The sequence below is a fragment of the Panicum virgatum genome, chromosome 9K (genome assembly GCF_016808335.1).
Source record: "Panicum virgatum strain AP13 chromosome 9K, P.virgatum_v5, whole genome shotgun sequence".
Lineage (NCBI taxonomy): Eukaryota > Viridiplantae > Streptophyta > Magnoliopsida > Poales > Poaceae > Panicum > Panicum virgatum.
In genome coordinates, this window is record NC_053144.1 from 68,810,207 (window position 1) to 68,831,438 (window position 21,232).

General features: G+C 45.0%; 2 protein-coding genes and 1 pseudogene across 2 annotated transcripts; all 3 read right to left on the reverse strand.

Moving 5' to 3' along the window:
* Positions 1–223: 223 nt before the first annotated feature.
* LOC120647417 (sorcin-like) lies at positions 224–4,010 on the reverse strand. The gene is made up of 11 exons (XM_039924203.1): positions 3,978–4,010; positions 3,153–3,329; positions 2,979–3,037; positions 2,834–2,874; positions 2,700–2,731; positions 2,332–2,360; positions 1,753–1,789; positions 1,532–1,588; positions 1,043–1,119; positions 682–755; positions 224–565 (listed from the first exon to the last, which is right to left on the reverse strand). The coding sequence occupies exons 1-11, from the start codon at positions 3,993–3,995 to the stop codon at positions 546–548; spliced, it is 621 nt and encodes a 206-aa protein (XP_039780137.1). The 5' UTR covers positions 3,996–4,010; the 3' UTR covers positions 224–545.
* Positions 4,011–4,123: 113 nt separating this feature from the next.
* On the reverse strand, positions 4,124–9,808 carry LOC120647414 (poly(A) polymerase I-like). The gene is made up of 14 exons (XM_039924194.1): positions 9,548–9,808; positions 9,329–9,419; positions 8,865–8,975; positions 7,512–7,609; positions 7,346–7,432; positions 7,122–7,258; positions 6,923–6,995; positions 6,776–6,821; positions 6,591–6,700; positions 6,295–6,402; positions 6,130–6,189; positions 5,651–5,712; positions 4,794–5,106; positions 4,124–4,694 (listed from the first exon to the last, which is right to left on the reverse strand). The coding sequence occupies exons 1-14, from the start codon at positions 9,710–9,712 to the stop codon at positions 4,470–4,472; spliced, it is 1,686 nt and encodes a 561-aa protein (XP_039780128.1). The 5' UTR covers positions 9,713–9,808; the 3' UTR covers positions 4,124–4,469.
* Positions 9,809–10,454: 646 nt separating this feature from the next.
* LOC120647418 lies at positions 10,455–21,179 on the reverse strand (annotated as a pseudogene).
* Between the last annotated feature and the right edge of the window lie 53 nt (positions 21,180–21,232).

Below are 21,232 nucleotides of genomic sequence, written 5' to 3' on the forward strand. Positions count from 1 at the left end.
CGGAGGGGCGGCAGGCTCCCGCCAGGGGCCTCCGCACAAAAAAAAATTATATTTATTTACATGTAGGTCCCTGCCGCCCCCTGCCGGGCGGTAGGGGTATAAAACTGTAAAATGTGAAACCGAAAATATATTTCTGTAAAAAACATTTTTAAAAATATAAAAATAAAAAAGCCGCATCATTTGGTCCATCAACAAACCTGGCCCACCAAGCCCCATAAAAATGGAAAGTCACATGCAAGAGTGTAATGCCTAGATTAAATGATATTGCTACAAATACAGCCACAGATTGCCATGTCTTATTCTATATATACAGCCCAGGATTATTGTAAATTTGACACAAAATGACGGACAGCCAACCTTGAAGAAATTCAAGTAAAATGGCGGTACAAGAAGCCTTGTTTCGCAAACAACGAACTGAAAGAAGCCTTGTTTCGCAAATTGCAATACCAACCAGCTGCCGATGCTGAGGTTTGATTGGTGAAAGGTTCTTGCTTCACACTGCAGACTTTTTGTCTGTGTTTCCATGTGCAGGTGTCAAGTAGAAGCTATATCCTGCAGTTTGCCGCTGTAGGACGAGGTAGAGAGACAAAGTATCAATTTCTATGCCCTCAAGGAATATATATCTGAAGTGAAGAGCGAGATAGAGCAGCAGTGACACGGACACAGGGAATAGGAACTCACTGCAGTAAACAAATTGGTTAAAGTCCAAACTCACTCTTCCTTGCTTGCTTGTATCGAATGAGTTGAACAAGTTACTACAGAAATGAAGCAAGTAGATTAGTAAACCATAAATTTTACCACAGAACACATGGGAAATACTGCTTTAAAATTGCAAATCATGGACAGCATCATAAAAATTACAATTCATCGTTCAGAGAGAAGTCATAACTAATAATATAAATCATAAGATGATAGCAAAGTACCAAGTAAAAGACCACAAAATGCTTAAGATTATTTGATACGAACCGAAAGAATAGAGCAATCCTTTTCTACAAACAGTATAACTAGAGGTGAAGAATTTTAGGTACCACGGAGTACATACCGAGCTGATTGCACAAAAATGCAAAGTGATATAAATTCATCCAAATGAACCATCCCCTTCTTGCTCTTGTCAAAGCTCTGCAGACGCCAAGGTATTGGTATTGAGCATCGAAGGCAGTAAAACTAAATTTGACATCTTGAATGGAAAAAGAAAACATTGTATGAAGTCTAAGCCGTGCAGGTAGGAAATTAATGTTTTAGCACAAAACAAAGAGGAAGGAGTCAAGGTAGCAGTATCCATATTTCTGAGAGGCACTGAATAAAATGGTAAAGATTATGGGTTCATGCTATATAGCAAAATCTGCATCGGCTTTATGCCCCTGGCTTCAGTTGTCAACCACCCATAGAAAGCTGACAGTCCAGCAACACAAAGTTGGATAAATAACTCCTCTTACAAAGACTGTAAATTAAACAGGCTTAAGACACACTCTCTAAATCAAGACATGAATAATCGTGGGCCAAATTTACAGTAAAACTGAGCAGGAATTACCTCACAAACTGTGTAGAAAGCAGGTGAATCCAATGAGAAACCAAGTTTGATTAATCCCTGTAGTGAAGATGGATCATGGATGTAATTATTAATTAAAAAGGAAAGGTCTATGAAATGTTTCTCATACATGGAAAAGACGTGTGTGTAACCAACACAATGAACTAATATTGTTGAAGATACGCAGATTAACTAATCGAGACTAGAAGAAATTATTATATTACCTCATACACCTCCTCAAGACTGAGAAATCCACGACCCCTGAAGTTAATGAGAAAGAAACTTAAACAGGAAAAACTATGCATATGTTGTAGATGAAAACACACACCTTATGGTATAAATGAAAGAATAAGCATAACAAGATTGTCCAGCATATTTCATTTGTTTCCTAAACAAAAAGCCAGCATCGAGGATGATAACAGTGCTTTGAACTGAAACAAAGAACTTCGGTACTATGGAAGGATGGAGTGTTGTTTGATGCAACTTTACGGAGGTGATTATGGACGGGTCACAGGGAGATGGCCAAGGAAACTTCATGTTTCACAAGGAAATACAGTAGTGTTTTCTAGCTTAAAGAACACGTTGAATTATCATCTTTCTAGCCTAGCTACAAGATATCACATACAGAAGTATCGGTTATAGGTTCTTAAGAAGCACATTAAAAGACACTAAAACTCATGAAAAATGTAGATTATGACAAACGCTCAAGTAAGCACATCAACATTTTCTGTGCTTGACCCTCAAAAAGTAAACATTTCTGCGCTAGACATGACACCATTTCTATAACACATGAAACATAATACCTTTCTAGGGTGGAGAAGACACCTTGCACCTGCAAAATGAAAACAACAAGGAAATACAAGAGAGTCAAATAGGGAGTTTGCTGCTAGGGATGCATTACAATGAGCCCATTACTCTAAGGTATACCTATACATTGTAAATTATAACTTTGTACATCATATAAGGCCATTTCCTTTTCACAACTGAAGCTTAAATAGCATTCTCATAGGCCATTACACTTTCAAACAAGACGTGCACATTGTTTATTACAAAAAGAAAAAATTGCAGTATGAACCCCTGAATCATTCAACAAACTTGCATGAAATGCTTGCATCAGTTAGTAACACTAATTCCTGAATGTGCAGCAGATCCAAATATAGAGCCCAAATACCTTCTGAAGGAACTTGTTAAGAGCCAGAAACTCTGTGAAAAAACGCAGCAGTACAACGCGTCAGGTCAAAGCAAGTTAATATTTGAGCTCCATTAAAGCAGCTCTACATTTACATACGCAGAATTCTGGCTAACCTTCGAAGCTCATGGTTCCGTTCCGATCAAAGTCATACATCCTGCATGGAATCCCGTCCAATTAGGCTCAAGTCAGCACCCAATCAAACAATTGAACAGCAAAAAGCCTTAACAAAGCACAAACCAAGGGCGAGAGAAGAGTGACCTTATCATCTGCTGCACGACGGAGAGAGGGAAGTCAAGGTTGCCCACGGCGAGAGCGCTCTGGTGGGCGGTTCGATAGTTAGCAGTCAGCTCCTCTAGCAAGTGGGAGTTGGTAGGGGTAGAATAGAATTGGGGGGAAGAAAGCTGCGGAGACGAGGATGGAATGGAAGCGGACCTGGAGCTGAGGAGCGGTGATGTTCCCGGTGCGGCCGGCGTCCACGCGGTCGAACCACTCCCGGAGCACCACCGCGTTCTCCATCTTCGATCCTCCGGCCTCCAGGCTCTGAGAAATTTCTCCCAGGCTCTCCGGCGTGGCGTGGGTATCAAAAACAAGTTTCTCTCTCCTGATGTTCTACGAAGGCAAAATAGTAAAAATCATTCTTAATTATTGGTTTCAGCTCAATTTGATTTCTGAACTATAAAAATATCTAATTTACTCCTTAAACTATCCTAATTGAACCAACTTCGTCCCTGAATCCAATATGGCACGCCACATAGACTCCTCCTGTCATCGCCCTGAATCCAGTCACAGTTTGGAGTGTGAAATGCACTTTTTACTCTCCATCCAATCAGCAAATTTAACATGGGCAACTTCCGGCCCACATCGAGCTGACCCCTCCCTCCCCAACTAGGTCATCACCCCTCCAAGGCTCGATGCAGGCAGAAAGTTACCTGTGTTTAAACCTGCTCTATGGATGAAGGGTAAAAAGATATTTTACACCCCAAACTGACTGAATGATAAAAAGATATTTTACACCCCAAACTGACTGAATGATGACTGGAATGTGGCGTGCCACATCACATTCAAGGATGAAGTTGGGCCGGTTATGATAGTTCAGAAACTAAATTGAACGTTTTAATAGTTCAGAGACCAAATTGAGTTGAACTCATAGTTCAGGGACAATTTTGGCTATTTTGCCTTCTACCAACATGTGAGACTTCTAATTCCCAAATAGACATCTTTATTTATTTATTTTGAAAATAAGGAGTATGCAACTACCGGAGCAGGGAGCACCATGCGGCCTGGAGCTGTGGACCAGGTGTCGGAATTCCGTAGCCAGGTCACTCAGTCAACGTATCAACCTTTTGAGCTAAAAATACGTAAAGATAAATTTGAATTGTGAAGAAACCACTAGGGTCATGATCTATTACTACCCCTATAAGATATCATTCTCTCTCTTCATTTTAAAGAAAAAATAGACACTATTTTCTCCAGATAAATTTAACTACACCAATATAATGCGGCCGGTTGGCTTGTGGTGTTGCCACCCTACAGCGCCGGAAAAATCTCAACCCTCGCACTCAAGTATCAAAAAAAAAAAACCCTCGCACTCCTAGTCCTATATGTTTAGCAGCATTGACCGAAAACATGACAGATAGACTAATTTCTTCCCAGCGATGACTGCTGCGGTGCTGCTTCACTAAGGCTGAACACAATGCGGACGATGGCGGACGGGACGGATTTCATCGGCAAGATCTGCACCCGACTATATCAGAACACCAGAGCATCCTCATCAGATTCACACAGCGACTTATCGCTCATAGTATCCAGGATCACTTTTCCGATAACAAATCGGACCTCAGCAGGACTCCCATCTTTCAGCGACCAGTAATCGATCTTATGCAACCATCTTCGCTCATCATGTGAAGTCAAGTCAGAATCAAAGGTCCCAAATATTTCCAGCAACCTGCTCCTCTCTTTGTTGGATGCGAGCACCTGGAAACAAACACCACTATGTATAACGTAGACGACACGAGTAAACAATAGCCCAGGCTGTCGGGCGGTTCAGAAATAGTATGCTAAAGAAACACTTACTACTCCCGAAAATTGTGGAGGCTCTGAGAATCTGGCTAGTGATTGCTCCAGAGCATCAGAACATGTCAATGTAAGTACTGAAGTACTGACTAGTGATGCTAGGTGTGATGTTTGTTCCATAAGATCATCCAGTTTGGCCTGAGAAGGACCCAGTGTCTCTGGGACAAATGGAACTTGGGCTCCAGCTTCTTCTTTCAGAAATTCAATTGCGCTTTCCCATGATCCGAAATACAGAAGTGCAGCAAAAGCTCTTATTACCAGGGTGTCTTGTGGAGAAATAACCAGGGCAGTGTGAAATACCAGCAATGCCATCCTGCAGAATACCAGATGTCATGGGCGTGGCAGACAAAAAGCGCTCATGCTGAATGTGGTGCAGAATATCAGTGTATCTCAATTTAGAAACAAATAAGCTGTGGCTGTGCTTTGGCCCCGATGGGAAAACTGTAACCTGACTGCACAGGCATTTTCCACAGAAACATAGGGTAAAGTCTGATACTACTGCAAAGTCATGCATATATTTTCATATTGTGATCTAGAAATAAAGGAGATGCTGATGATTATATGAGTATGAGGTGAGGATACCAATTAGAGGTCAGAATAGCCACTGGACTACATATATACATCCGAATCTACTAGAACAGTCCCTAATAATGGCTTAAGTTAGCATCACTAGAAATCATGAGCAAGATTACAGACATAAAGGAACCACTATAACAGCCAGTTCAGTGAAAGCCAAATCAGCTGGCTTAGCATTTTAGCATACCTAGTACTCATCATTTCCTGAGAAGTATACAATTTACAGCTAAGAACAGCAGTAATAAGAATAATAAGCACAAAGGCATTTAAGGTTTCTTTACCACAAAGAGCAGTGGCAGGGCCGGTCTGCAGAGAATAATCTGTCAAGATTAGCCAATAGTTTCTGCGAATTTGAAGTCAACAGAATGAGATAACATATTAAGCCATATCTTAAAAGTCAAGTATCACCTCACATTAAACTAACATGAAGAACAACTATATAACCTTAACTCATACATGTGGTAACAGAAGTCTGAAAGGGTATCAATAGGAAGCAAATTCTGAAGCAACAATGCAACATATATATATCATACTGTTGATAGATGGCACAGAAACTGTAAATCATTATAAAAGTTTATAATCAGTAGAATATTCAAATAGTAGGACAAGGAAAATATAATAAGCCCTTCAATTCAGATTGCACTATTGGTAACACTCTATGGATATACAGAGGGACCAAAGGATAAGAAAAGGCGGACAATTAGCCAATCTAATCCTTGTTTATTCTAAAGCAAGATCAAACATTATCAGAGTTACTCACCATAAGCATCAAATCTTTGTCACTTGTCCTACCCTTCATCTGATCAGACAAATATGCTGCCTAAAACATAAATTGGCGTTCAACATTGATAAGTGAGCTGAAAATTGACAAGGTTGTGACAAGGAATATACTATTTTAGCAATAGGATTGTATTGTTAAAATTACCTGGAAAGGCAGTAAAATATCAAGTAGTCCATAATTTCTAAGTAACCTAACAGAAGGTTCTGCTGCCCCATAAGACAACATATAGCTCATTTCCATCGTCAACCTTGCCTACATAGTAGATGAGGCCAAAAGCAGAATTAAGAAGAAAAATATATATAAGAGAATATGCATGCAATCAGTATTTTAAATAGCGGACTATAGCGGCTGAGCAGAGCTCTTGCTAGATGTTGTAGCCCATTATTTAAAACAGTGCATACAATTGTTAATTTACTTTCAGGGGAGCTAAGAAAGTAAACCTTGTCAATATTAATTATAGATGAAGAAAGATCGTGTATCGCATTAGAAGTTTCACTGGAAAACTGGAAACCAAGGCGAGCAGCAATTCTCAAGCCACGTAAAATCCTGGCTGAAATATATTGATGTATAAATTTTACTGGGCTAGATAAGGTAATGTCAATAAAAGTGTTCCTTAAACACCTACCAGGGTCTTCCATGAAAGAAATATGAGCAGGAACCACTGTACACACCTGATTGTACATTTAAGGAGTTAGACAAAGGAAAAAGGAAGAGAAAACAGGACATTGCCGAGTCCATGCTTAAAATAAAGATGGAGGCCAGTGACTATTACTTTGTTTTTTCTCATATCCCTTACTCCATTCACGTAATCATAAATCTTGTAGTTCATTGGGTTAAAGAATAAACTGCCATACAAGTATTACAAAACTGTTATGAAATATCTCCTGAGATCCCTCACACATACAAAAAAAAATAAAGAGCACCCTTGAGGATTTGAAGCACTAGAGTTGCTTTTGAGTTTCAAAGATTACCCGTTTATTGTGAAGTCTCTTCTCATAGAATTCTTGCAGCGAAGGATATCCCCATCATCATAGCCACTCAACTCTTCCAAACAATCTACCTCTTTACTTTTATTCGCATGTTTATCAACTGTTCGAAAGCTTGAGACCTGTTAGAACAAATGAAAAATAATGTGAGCGAACATTGCTAGAAAAATCATGTGGACATGATGGTGATGTTTCTATGAAGAACATACCTCAATTACTGAGTCCTTCATTTTAAGCAGGCATATCGGAAAGCGTCTGCCTATAATCATACATCGCTTGAATATATTTTTCCTAATCTGTAAAGCACAGAAGTGTGACAATGGAGAAAGGACATCAAAACTTTCAGACAGTCATGATGTTTGAATGGACCAAAACCTGTTCGAGACTTGCAGTGGTAATCACATCAAAATCTTTAGGTACCCTTTTCAGTAGCAAATCTCTCACACATCCCCCAACAAGATAAGCTTCAAAACCTGTAATAAACTTTTACCTTGAATACTGCACACCTTCTTATATGCATTGTTTTATGATTTAACTAAGAATATTAATGCCCTCACAAGGAATCCAACCAAAAATCAAGAAGGCGAAGATGCTGAGTAAATGAGTTTCAAAAGCACCTCGCCGTAAATTTTGAAACTCTTGCTGCTTTCATCTCAACCGTAGATTTTGAATCAAATGATATACATGAATGGATGGCAATGGCAACTGAATCGTGATAGAATAAGACGTAACATTATGCATCATGGGGACATGTAATACGGAATTGCCCTCTTTTATTTGCCCTTGTGAAATGTTAGAGCTGTTCAGCTTGTGTACTTAAACAACAGAAAAAGGGGAAATAAATAGAAAAGAAGCATACTAACAGATTTCACTAATAATTTCATAATCTATGTAATATAGTACTCCCTCTGTCCATTTTTTATAAGTTGCACGTTTTGACTACAAATTTCTCTTGAAATACTATGACTCAAATACAAGCCCCCCCCCCCCCCCCCAAAGTTTAGTTCCACCCCCAACTAAAGTTTAGTCCATTAGCCCTCAAAACCCACCTAATTTGGACTAAAGCGACCAGCGAACTGTGAAAAGACCAAACTACTCCTCATTATGCGCATGCAAATACAGCGGCAAAATCCATGGGCAAAAAGAACATTTCTATATTTCTATGTGTGTCCCATCTAATTTTTAATCCTAGGATCCAAACAGGTATGGACTAAAATTTAGTCACCTAAAGTTTAGTCCGGACTAAACATCTGGACTTGTGCATGGGAATTTAATGTATATTCTAGAAGTTCTGTTGCCCATCAATGATTGCCTTAATTTTGGTAGCTGGTAGTTGGCATGTGTCACAAATTGATCAGGTTGCATATAAATAAGGGCAAAATAGCAAAGTGAATGGTAAAAATATGAGTTGAAGTTGTAGATGAGCTTATTTATGTAGAATTGGAAGGATTGCTTGATAGACCTTTATTTTAAACTGGAGTATGTATATTGTATTATTGTTGCTAGCAGCAAAATTCTAACCACAGGATGCGAATCCAGTTGTACCACTTTTATATCGCTAAACTAATATATGGTCAGTTACAAAGTTTGAATATTGAAAGGTATGCACGCCTTACATTAGTGTATGGAAGAAGTACTAAGAAGAAAATATACATGGGATGACTATCAGACTGACATATCAAAACTCTCGACTCACAAAAAGAAATGGCCCAGAGAATAGTTATACACCTTTTCGTCTGAGCTTTTTTAGAACAAACAATGCATCTTTAGGTATAGCATCCAGGTTAATGCCAAAAGCCCTCGAGTCAAAATGTCTCCATTTTGAAGGATCCACGAATCCTGCAGGAATGGAAAAGTTTGATATTTACACGCATACGCCAAGGTGGAAACATTGAAAAGTGTCTTTGGTTGACGAAGCTTTACACGCACCATTTAAATTAAAATGCGATTGTTACTAAATAGATTTATACCATCCAGTAGGTCAAAACCATCCAACGTGAATGTGAATGTGACCAAGAGCAGTAGAGCACTACATATATAGCTAATAAATCGGAAACAAGCTCTCCAGCATAGGGCGACGAATAACAATCGCAGAAAGAAGCAAGTGATATAAATACGATTTGCACAGGGGAGCGGAAGTATACGATCCCTGTAGCCAGCGCAGCGCCCATAAAGAGGGATGAAAATATCACCTGGCCTGAGTGTCCTAGGCGCGGAGGAAGAGCCGCCACCATTCCGCCGAGCAGTGCCGTCACCTCCCTTATCCGTGCTGTACTGCCGGGACTGACAGCAACACGACGACGTCAGCAAAAAGAAAAAGGGAAAGCTTCGATCGAGCGCCCCGCCGGCGAGGTGCTCGACGAAATGCTTGAGAGAAGGGGTGTGGCAGAGAGGCGAGTTCGGCGACTGACCAGGAGACCGGACGCCGCGGAGCGCAGGCGGGAGAGGAGCGAAGACGAGGAAGAGGGCGAGGGCGACAGGTCAGCGCGCCGCGGCGGCGTCGATGACATGGGCGCGGACGGCGGTGCGGCGCGATAGGGTGGATCTCTGATGCGCTGCTGCTTCCGAGCAGGCATCCAGTCCACAGAGGGAAGGGTTGTTGCTCTGGGCGGCTGCCGCCTGGACCCGCCGCCGTGGGTTTTTGCCCGCAAACCTGCCTGCCCGGCCCGCAGAGTAACACTGGGCGCCTGGGCCCAATTGCTTCGGACTTGCATAATCGAGTACATTAACATGCGGAAGCCCTGCAATTTCTCCATGGTTTCGACTTTATTAAATTCAGGCAAGTATTTCTATTTGTTATTTTTTGTACTCGTATGTTTATTTTTTGTTGCCACGCGTACATTGAAGTTTGCACTAGGGAGCTCTAGCTTCGCCTTTTGCACTATATGTATGTCCATTGGATAACTTTGTATTTATATAAATTTGTTTATATATGTACTATGTTTCGCGCGCTTGAGGATCGATGGACCTCGAAAGTGTCCTGCTTGGTTCTCAACCCCATGACTGTTGCCTGGATTTGTTGTCTTGTCGCTGGCACAAACCAAATTGCATCTGCTCACAAGAAAGCATTTTTCAAATATGAAACCGACTCACGTACCCACCAGAGTCATTATTCCTCCCGTACCCGCGTGGACATGAATGAAACCTATATAAGATTTAAATTTTGGATTCATCACAAACAAGTAAAACTGTTGCAAATAAGTTAAAGAGGGACTTCTAAGACGGAAACAATTCTTTAACATAGGATAACTAATAACACAAACACGTCTAAACAAACGACCTACGAGGACCGGACCGACGTGCACCTCGTACAACGAAGCGCGCCGCCGGCCGGGCCCGCCGTGCAATGCATGCGTATGCGTTTACATGGTGTAGTAGGGCGACTTGACCGCCGACATGTCGATCCCGCGGAGCTTGGCCGACGACTCGAGGTGGCCCCTGAGCGTGCTCGTCTCGCGGAACCTGACCACCTCCGCCCGCCACCTGGCCTTCTCGGCGATCTCCGAGAGCTCCGCCGCGTAGCTGCCCCTGCTGTCGCCGGCCTGCAGCTCCGACGAGTCGAGCGCCGGCAGGCCGTGCAGGCTGCGTTGTGTCGTCGCCCACTGCGCCTCGCGCTCCTCCCGGCCGTACTCCTCGATCAAATCGTCCACTGGGATTGAAGCAGTAGCCTCATCTTTGGTCTGCCCAAGCAGAGCTGACGACGGATACATGTTAGTGCCCATCCCTAGCCGTCTCCCGGTCTCCTTGGCAATGGCAACCTGTAGGGTGTCAAAGTAGTGTCACCTTGCTTGAACCATTTATATTTTAAGGTCTGTTGTGTAAACTAGTAGAATTAGGTGATGAAAGACAAAATGTACCAGTGATCATCTTCACATTAACACCGAGGTTGAGAGCACGCGTGATGGTGTCAGCGCTGTCTGATCGGGGTGGGTCAAGTAGAGGAAGCAGTCCGACAAACTCCCAAGGCTCTCCGGGGCTATCTTTGCTCTTCTCCGGAACTACCTGCAAAGCATGGCAAATGTCAGAAGACATAGTACGTTACTCGTAGATGTAAAATTGACTGTGTCTGAAAAAGGTAAGTCATGCCTGTCTTGCAACTGCAAGAGATCGAAGGCCACGTTCGGCGTAATTGTCGATCACAATGTGAACCGGGTTCCTGACGTTATTTCCACAGTTGCAGAGGTCCAAGATCTACATGGATATGGATTACATGACATGGTTAATCACAGATGTGATCTGTGCAGGAAGAAATTAAAGACAATTTTTTTAGTGGGAGACAATGATAAACAAACAACCTGCTCAGGTGCGCCCTTGCTGACACGGTGCCAGCTGCCGTCGGCGAGGTCAATGTAGGTGAGGGCCGTGCGCTTGTCGACGGGGTTGAAGGGAAGGAAGTGAACCTCCTCGATGCCGTCCCTGGCCTCCTTGGGATCACTGAGCATGCCGACCATGGCGGCGTCGATGGCGTCCTGGTTCTCCACCCTGGAGGCCCTGGCGGCGAACAAGACGACATCGTCCTTCTCAACGCCCGCGGCAAAGATCTCGACAAGGCTGCGGTCGACGCTGAGCTTGTTCAGGGTGAGCGTGCCGGTCTTGTCGCTGCAGAGCACGTCCATGCCGGCCATCTCCTCAATGGCCGTCATGCGCTTGGTGATGGCGCCCTGCTCCGACAGCCGGTGCGAGCCGATGGCCATGGTGACCGAGAGCACGGTGGGCATGGCGATGGGGATGCCGCCGATCAGGAGCACGAGGAGGTTGTCGATGCCGTCGCGGTACCGGCGGTGCTGGATGGGGTACATGACGATGATCTCGACGATGATGCCGACGGCGATGGAGGCGATGCAGAAGTTGCCAATGGACGTGACCACCTTCTGGAAGTGGCCGACATGGTTGGTGCTGTCGACTAGGTGCGCCGCCTTGCCGAAGAAGGTGTGGACGCCCGTGGCTATGACGACGGCCTCGATTTCGCCCTGCTTGCATGTGGAGCCCGAGTAGACGCTGCTGCCGGGGTTCTTGGTGACCGGGAGGCACTCGCCGGTGAGAGCCGACTGGTCGATCTTGAGGGGATCGCCATTGTCGGTGACCACACAATTAGGGACACTCTAATCGGGTACTAAGATCATCCTAAAAACGCAAAAACATATTAGACAATTGAGCCCACGAAGGCCTACGGTCTTCTTCCAATCTGAAAGAAAGGAAAGGACTCAAAAAAGCCCAGCATGCGGTCTATCCGCACCCTCTTTGGACTCGCGGGGTGGTCTCCGTCTCGCTCGAGGGCTCCATCGAGACTTTTGACCGTGCCCCGCGTCTCCGTCTCGCTCGAGGGTAGCGAACCTACCCTCGAGGAGGCAAATCATCTCCGCCTCGCTCGAGGTCATCCCTCAATGTAAAGGACAAACAGCCCTTCCGCTCACCCGCCCGTCGTACGGAGGCATTAAATACCAACCACTTCTCACAGCGCCCAGGACAGACGGCGTCAGGTCGCCATTCCCCACAGTGGCTGTGACCGGAGTCCCATCCGCCAACTCCGGACGCTGTGTCGGCACTGTGGGAACCTGCGACGCGGGACGAGACGTGCTCGGCACAGTTCCCGTTACTATTCTGCCAACTCCTGTTGTCCGGACCCACCCCCTGCTCGGGAAGGGGTCCGGTGTCGCCACGTATCCCCCAAAAGGGGATGCTCAGTTCTAGCAGCCGGAGGCCCGGACTTCCCTCCTCGAGGGGTCCGGGACCTCCACGTGACTCCCGGATCTCTTAGTGCACGCGCTAGCACTCCGCCCAAGGGGGTCCGGGACCGCCACGTGCCCCACTACCGCTGGCGCACATGTGTATGCAAGACTGGCCTGCAGGGCCCACAAAACGCCACCACGCCACATCTGGAAGATGGTACACCCTACAGCGACGACCACGCCGCCTGCTGGGGCTGGCAGGACGCCGGCGCGATCTCCGCAAGACAAAGGACGATGCCCAGGACGACTGCTACGCCCCACAGTGTACTTTCCACAGTGCTCGACCACTGCACCCCCGCGATTCGAGGGAAATACGACGACTTCCACGATCTATTGCGCATGTACACCGTCCCTCCTTGTGTCTATAAAAGGAGGAGACGTGCTTCCTTTAAGGGGGTCGTCGACACGCGGTCAGACCCACTCGATAGTCAGACCCACTCGATAGAACACAACACTCAGCACCACCAAACACCCGATATTGGCACTCGCCTCAATCGACTTCACCTCTAGCAGAGACTTGGGAGCTTCCCTCCCTCTCTCGCCTCGCCTGTACCCCCTACTACAGGCACCTCCGGTGCAAGATAATACAGTGCCCTCGCACACCCCCTTGCTGGACGTACGGTCCCGCGGCTGGAACCAGAATAAATCCGTGCGTTAATGTGTTGCCTCTTGCATCAACATCTGGGACAAGGAAACACGCGGCATCATCATTAGTTGGGATCCGGACCGCCGGGTCAGAACACCGTCAGCCATGAAGCAGGCGCGCGTCGGCCGGGACGATGTCGCCGAGCTTGATGCTTATGACGTCCCCGGGGACGAGGACCGCCGCTCCAGCGGCCGTCGCGGAGCACCTTGGTCCTGGGCGCGAGGTTGGCCATGAGCTCCTTGGCAGCGCTCCCGGCGTTGTTCTCCTCAATGAACGAGATGGTGGGGTTGAGGACGAGGAGCACGACGATGCCGACGAAGTCCTGCCAGTCCGGTGGCCTGTGGTCGCCATTGGCGAGCCCGATGGCGATGACCGCGGCCATCTCCATCACCCACGACAGCGGGTTCCACATGAACCCTAGGAACTTGAGCACCTTGCTCTCCTGCACGCACGGCACAATATAATTGTCACACACGACGCGAATTAACCTGAATCAGATCTAAACAGTATACACATAAACGGGAAAGAAAAAAAAAGAAAAGGAGCCAGATCAGGCTAGCTACGCTCGACGGATCGATCTGTTGGAGTAATGGGCTTGGCCCATTTATTCTAAAGCATTAAAAGAATTTAAAGCCCACTATTAATGCTAGAGAATCAATGTTTAATTCCGTACCGGGAATTGAGCAGGATCTCAACCGACTTAAAAGGTGGACTTCTTGTACACCACTTGTGAAGCCGGTAAGAGGAGGACGGTGAACCACACGCGCGCGCGCTCGCTCGCCTCGCCGAGCCGGGCCGTGTGACAGCAATTAATCGTGCGATTAAACGTGCAATTAAATCTGTAATTAATGGCCATAACCGCATCACCTAAATGACTCTGATGGTGTCCAGGTTCAACGATCCTGAGCACCTGAGTCACTATATAAGGAGTGCCATTCCCCTCATCCATCCTACACCAGAGCACTGAGGCAACTCGGCTCCTCTCTTCTCCCTCTCCAGTTGCAACAACTGAGTTCCCCAACGCTAATTTCTGCGCGCACAGAATTAGCGTGAGCAGGCCTCCGAAACCTTGCTCGCCTTGAGATCCTGCACGGGATAGGCGGGCAATCAGGTTTTTGGGTAACGCTTTAGCGTGACTGCTCAAAAATACTAAGGCTTTGCCCGATTGTACGACTACTTCCTGGTGGACGAGCCGAACGACTACGTCGACTACATTCTGGTGGCCGAACGACTACGTCGACTACATCTTGGTGACTGTTCGTGGGACTGCACTGCGAACTTCTTCCTGCACCGATTTAGTTCGACTACTTCGACTGAGGCCAACCGAGTAGATGTCTACTCCAGTTGGTAACAGCGCAGCCAATGCCTCCGGCAACGGCCCCGCTTTAGGGTACTCCCTGAAACTTTGGTTATTTATATTGTTTATGCTTATATGTGTGATAAGTATAAACATGTTCACATGTTTTATTTTACTCCCTAAAGTCATAGAAATATTGCTAGTTTATACATTTAATTTTGGAATTAAAATATACCAAAAATTGCCTAGATTTCTAACAATCCAAAAACCTGATTATGTTAATAGGCTTTCGGTATCTAGCTTTGCTGCATCAATCAAACCATCACCTTTTGATGGTTCAAATTACAAACGTTGGCAAGAGCGGCTTATACTGTGGTTAACACTATCGAGAGTGATCCATGTGAAAGAGGGTAAGCCTGAACAATTCTCTCCAGAGGAAGGGAGTGCGTTCGATGAGGCTGATATCCTCTTTCGAGGCTTGATCATTAGTGTTCTCGGTGATAACCTGGTGGATTCTTATATCCGGCTGCCAACTGGCAAAGCTTTGTGGGATGCTCTTGAGGCTCAATATGGAGTATCTGACGCCGGGAGTGAGTTGTATATCATGGAGCAGTTCCTTGAGTACAGGATGGTCGAAGACCGTTCTGTAGTGGAACAGGCTCATGAAATACATACTCTGGCAAAAGATCTCAAAAATTGCAGTAAAGAGTCCCCATGTGTGTTACCCAATAAGTTTGTGGCTGGAGGTATAATCTCTAAGCTGCCACCTTCTTGGAGGGACTTTGCTACTTCTCTAAAACATAAGAGACAGGAGTTCACAATAGATGGACTCATAGGGACTCTTGATGTTGAGGAGAAGGCGAGAGCAAAGGACATACGTGGGAAAGGAGTTGTTGGTGCTTCAAGTGCCAATCTTGTTCAGAAGAACAACTCCCATAAGAACAAGAAAAAGCCACCGCAGAACCAACCAAAGACTAAGAAGACAACCACTTTTAAGAAGAAAAAGAAGACGGGAGCTTGCTATGTGTGTGCTAGTACGGATCACTTTGCTGCAAAGTGTCCGAACCGCAAAGGCAACGACTCCGCCAACATGGTTATTAGCGAGCCTGGAGGAACTTCGGGGTACGGTAATTTATTACCTACTGTTCTTTCAGTCTTTGGTTCACCCGAGTGGTGGGTTGACACTGGTGCTAATATTCATGTTTGTGCTGATGCTTCTTTGTTCTCTTCTTACCAGACCGGCGGGACTTCCTCCTTACTGATGGGGAACGGATCACATGTGCGTGTTCTTGGTGTTGGTACGGTAAATCTGAAGTTTACTTTGGGGAAGACCGTGCAGCTGAAGAACGTGCAGCATGTCCCCACCATCAAGAAGAATTTAGTCAGCGGCTCTCTACTGTGTAGAGATGGTTTCAAATTAGTCTTTGAGTCCAATAAATGTATCTTGTCTAAGTTTGGTACTTTTGTTGGAAAAGGTTATGAAAGCGGATGTTTGTTCCGTCTTTCTTTGTCAGATGTTTGTAATAAAATTGCATACAATGTTATTAACGTTGATGAAACAAATGTTTGGCATTCGAGGCTTTGTCACGTTAATTTTGGTTGTATGATGCGCTTAGCTAATTTGAGCTTAATTCCAAAGTTCACTTTTGTCAAAAATTCTAAGTGTCATGTATGTGTTGAATCAAAACAAACTCGTAAGCCTCATAAGACCGCGGAGGCAAGGAGCTTGGCACCCTTAGAATTAATTCATTCCGATTTGTGCGAAATGAATGGAGTGTTGACAAAAGGTGGTAAAAAATATTTCATGACTTTGATTGATGATAGTACTAGATTTTGTTACATCTATTTGTTGAAGTCAAAAGATTAAGCTTTACACTACTTTAAAATCTATAAAGCTGAAGTAGAAAACCAACTTGAGAGAAAGATCAAAAGAGTTAGGTCAGATCGTGGTGGAGAGTATTTCTCAAATTTATTTACTTTATTCTGCGAGGAACATGGTATTATTCATGAGAGGACGCCTCCCTATTCACCTCAGTCAAATGGGGTTGCCGAAAGAAAGAACCGCACTCTAACGGATTTGGTTAACGCCATGTTAGATACAGCGGGACTTTCCAAGGAATGGTGGGGTGAGGCTATATTGACTGCATGTCATGTCCTAAACCGTGTTCCTACAAAGAATAAAGAGATAACTCCTTTCGAGGAATGGGAGAAGAAAAGGCCAACACTGTCATACTTACGTACATGGGGTTGTTTGGCAAAAGTGAGTGTGCCAATAACCAAGAAACGTAAGCTTGGACCTAAAACTGTGGATTGTATCTTTCTAGGTTATGCTATTCACAGCGTTGGATATAGATTTTTAATAGTGAAATCTGGAGTACCTGACATGCATGTTGGTACTATAATGGAGTCCAGAGATGCTACATTTTTTGAAAACATTTTTCCCATGAGAGATGAAACAAGTTTATCTAGGCAAGAGTTCATCAAGGATGATGGCTCTGCTGAGCCGATAGAACACAATGAACATACACTTGTAGAAAATCCTGAGGAGGATAACAATGATGCTCCGAGAAAGAGCAAGAGACAAAGGACTGTAAAGTCTTTTGGTGATGATTTCATTGTATACCTCATAGATGATACACCCAGAACCATTGAAGAGGCATATTCATCTCCTGATGCTGACTATTGGAAGGAAGCAGTAAGGAGTGAGATGGATTCTATTATGTCTAATGGAACCTGGGAGGTCATTGAACGTCCTTATGGATGTAAACCGGTTGGATGCAAGTGGGTGTTCAAGAAAAAGCTTAGGCCAAATGGTACTATTGAAAAGTACAAGGCTAGGCTTGTGGCCAAGGGTTATACACAAAAAGAAGGAGAAGATTTCTTTGACACTTATTCACCAGTTGCCCGATTGACCACAATTCGAGTGTTACTTTCCTTGGCAGCCTCTTATGGTCTTCTCGTTCATCAGATGGACGTTAAGACGGCTTTCCTCAATGGAGAGTTAGAAGAGGAGATCTATATGGATCAGCCGGATGGGTTTGTATCAAAGGGTCAAGAAGGAATGGTTTGTAAGTTGTTAAAATCTTTATATGGTCTCAAGCAAGCGCCTAAGCAGTGGCATGAAAAGTTTGATAGAACTTTGACCTCTGCCGGCTTTGTTGTGAACGAAACTGACAGATGTGTGTACTATCGCTATGGTGGGGCTGAAGGAGTGATTTTGTGCTTGTATGTGGATGACATACTGATCTTTGGCACTAGCCTTAATGTGATTAAGGAAGTCAAAGAGTTTTTATCTCAAAATTTTGAGATGAAGGATCTGGGAGAAGCTGATGTTATCCTTAATATAAAGCTGGTAAAAGAGATCAATGGTGGGGTGATTCTTACACAGTCTCACTATGTGGAGAAGGTGTTAAGTCGCTTTGGTTATAGCGACTATAAACCTATCTCAACACCATATGATGCCAGTTTAATTCTTAGAAAGAACAAAAGGATAATGCGAGATCAGCTGAGATATTCTCAGATCATTGGTTCATTAATGTATTTAGCGAGCGCTACAAGACCTGACATCTCGTTTGCTGTAAGCAAACTGAGCCGGTTTGTTTCAAACCCGGGAGATGATCATTGGAAGGGTCTTGAAAGAGTAATGCGCTATCTGAAGGGGACAATGAACTATGGAATTCACTACACCGGGTACCCAAGGGTACTAGAAGGGTATAGTGATTCAAATTGGATTTCTGATGCTGATGAGATAAAGGCCACAAGTGGATATGTGTTTACACTTGGTGGTGGAGCTGTTTTCTGGAAGTCTTGCAAGCAGACCATCTTAACGAGGTCAACTATGGAAGCAGAACTCACAGCATTAGATACCGCCACTGTTGAGGCTGAGTGGCTTCGTGAGCTCCTTATGGACTTGCCGATAGTTGAAAAACCGTTACCGGCAATCCTAATGAACTGTGACAATCAAACGGTAATTGTCAAGGTGAATAGTTCAAAGGATAACATGAAGTCATCTAGACATGTGAAAAGGCGGTTGAAATCTGTCAAAAAATTGAGAAACTCCGGAGTTATAGCCCTGGACTATGTTCAGACGGCTAAAAATCTGGCAGATCAGTTTACAAAGGGTCTTTCACGAAATGTGATAGACAATGCATCTATGGAATTGGGCTTGAGACCCACGTGAGTCATTCTATAGTGGAAACCTGTCCTATGTGATCGGAGATCCCGTGAATTAGGATGGTGAAACAAACTAAAGTCTGACTGTGAGAAGAGAACCTTTGTGAAAAGGGCTCATTCCGTGTATAAGGTGCATTTCTCTTCTAATCTGTATGGCAGGTTGGTCTATACCTTAATGTGTGCCAGGTGGTTTCTTTTAAACAAATGAGTTGTTTTCTTGAAACAAAGATGTTGTCCTACAGAACATCTGAAAGGAACACACCTATATGAGTTTGACCACTGGTCATGGTCTATGAGAATTGTGTATTCTCTAGAAACTCATGAAGGGCCTGGAGTATGACTTATAAGCTCCAAACCGCGGGGATGCTTTTGCAGCCTAGTACCAGTGTAGGGCTCTGGTCAAACTTGTTTGCACAAAACTGGCAATTCAAGGCATAGTCCATTGCACAGTTGTGAATAAGTGTAGCCTTTGTCCTAGATGGAAGTTCAACTTAACAGTCTCTGTCGAATACTGGTATATTAATGAGAGAATGAGGGTATTTCTAGTGTGGCTTGAATTTCTTGGTGGGGATTGTTGGAGTAATGGGCTTGGCCCATTTATTCTAAAGCATTGAAAGAATTTAAAGCCCACTATTAATGCTAGGGAATCAATGTTTAATTCCGTACCGGGAATTGAGGAGGATCTCAACCGACTTAAAAGGTGGACTTCTTGTACACCACTTGTGAAGTCGGTAAGAGGAGGACGGTGAACCACACGCGCGCGCGCTCGCTCGCCTCGCCGAGCCGGGCCGTGGCCGTGGCCGAGGCCGAGGCCGAGGCCGAGGCCGCGGCGAGGCGCGGCGCGGCGCGGCCGGCCGGACGGGCGGCGCGGTGCGGCGCGGTGCGATGTGATGGCTATTTTGCCGTTGACAGCAATTAATCGTGCGATTAAACGTGCAATTAAATCTGTAATTAATGGCCATAACCGCATCACCTAAATGACTCTGATGGTGTCCGGGTTCAACGATCCTGAGCACCTGAGTCACTATATAAGGAGTGCCATTCCCCTCATCCATCCTACACCAGAGCACTGAGGCAACTCGGCTCCTCTCTTCTCCCTCTCCAGTTGCAACAACTGAGTTCCCCAACGCTAATTTCTGCGCGCACAGAATTAGCGTGAGCAGGCCTCCGAAACCTTGCTCGCCTTGAGATCCTGCACGGGATAGGCGGGCAATCAGGTTTTTGGGTAACGCTTTAGCGTGACTGCTCAAAAATACTAAGGCTTTGCCCGATTGTACGACTACTTCCTGGTGGACGAGCCGAACGACTACGTCGACTACATTCTGGTGGCCGAACGACTACGTCGACTACATCTTGGTGACTGTTCGTGGGACTGCACTGCGAACTTCTTCCTGCACCGATTTAGTTCGACTACTTCGACTGAGGCCAACCGAGTAGATGTCTACTCCAGTTGGTAACAGCGCAGCCAATGCCTCCGGCAACGGCCCCGCTTTAGGGTACTCCCTGAAACTTTGGTTATTTATATTGTTTATGCTTATATGTGTGATAAGTATAAACATGTTCACATGTTTTATTTTACTCCCTAAAGTCATAGAAATATTGCTAGTTTATACATTTAATTTTGGAATTAAAATATACCGAAAATTGCCTAGATTTCTAACATGATCATGTTCTAACCTTCTTTTCTTCCAATTTGTTGGGGTCAAACATGGCGATGCGTGCCTAGGCATCCGATGTGGTGAGGCCTTTGTTGCTGCACTTGAGTTTGACGAATACCTCCTCCACCGGGTTGTTCTCCTGCTAAGTGGACGCAATGTTAATTAGATCGAAACAAAGAGCACAATTGAAGGCCGATCTCAGAACTTCAAAACTAGCTGACCAAAAACAACACTGCAAACCGGATCGACAGATCGATTGAAAGAGGAAAACGCCACAAACGAACGAAAAAGACGCAGATCGAATCAATTCTTACCAGATCGACGGACTCGTGCTTGATCTCCTCAAGGCCCTCGTCCATGGCGGCCGCCATCGCCGCGGGGCAAAACCCTGGCCGCCCTAAACCTCCCACGAGAAAACGGGGCGCTATCTGCTGCTGCGTGCTAATCTATCCACGTCTTTTTATTTATAGAAGAGCAGTAGTAGCAATCGGGCAACGAATAAACACGTAAGGAAATAGGATTTTCTTTCCCCTCCCGGCCCGGGCCCCGCCTCCCCGGGGGGCGTCTATTTATCGTGTTTTGCGATTAGAACC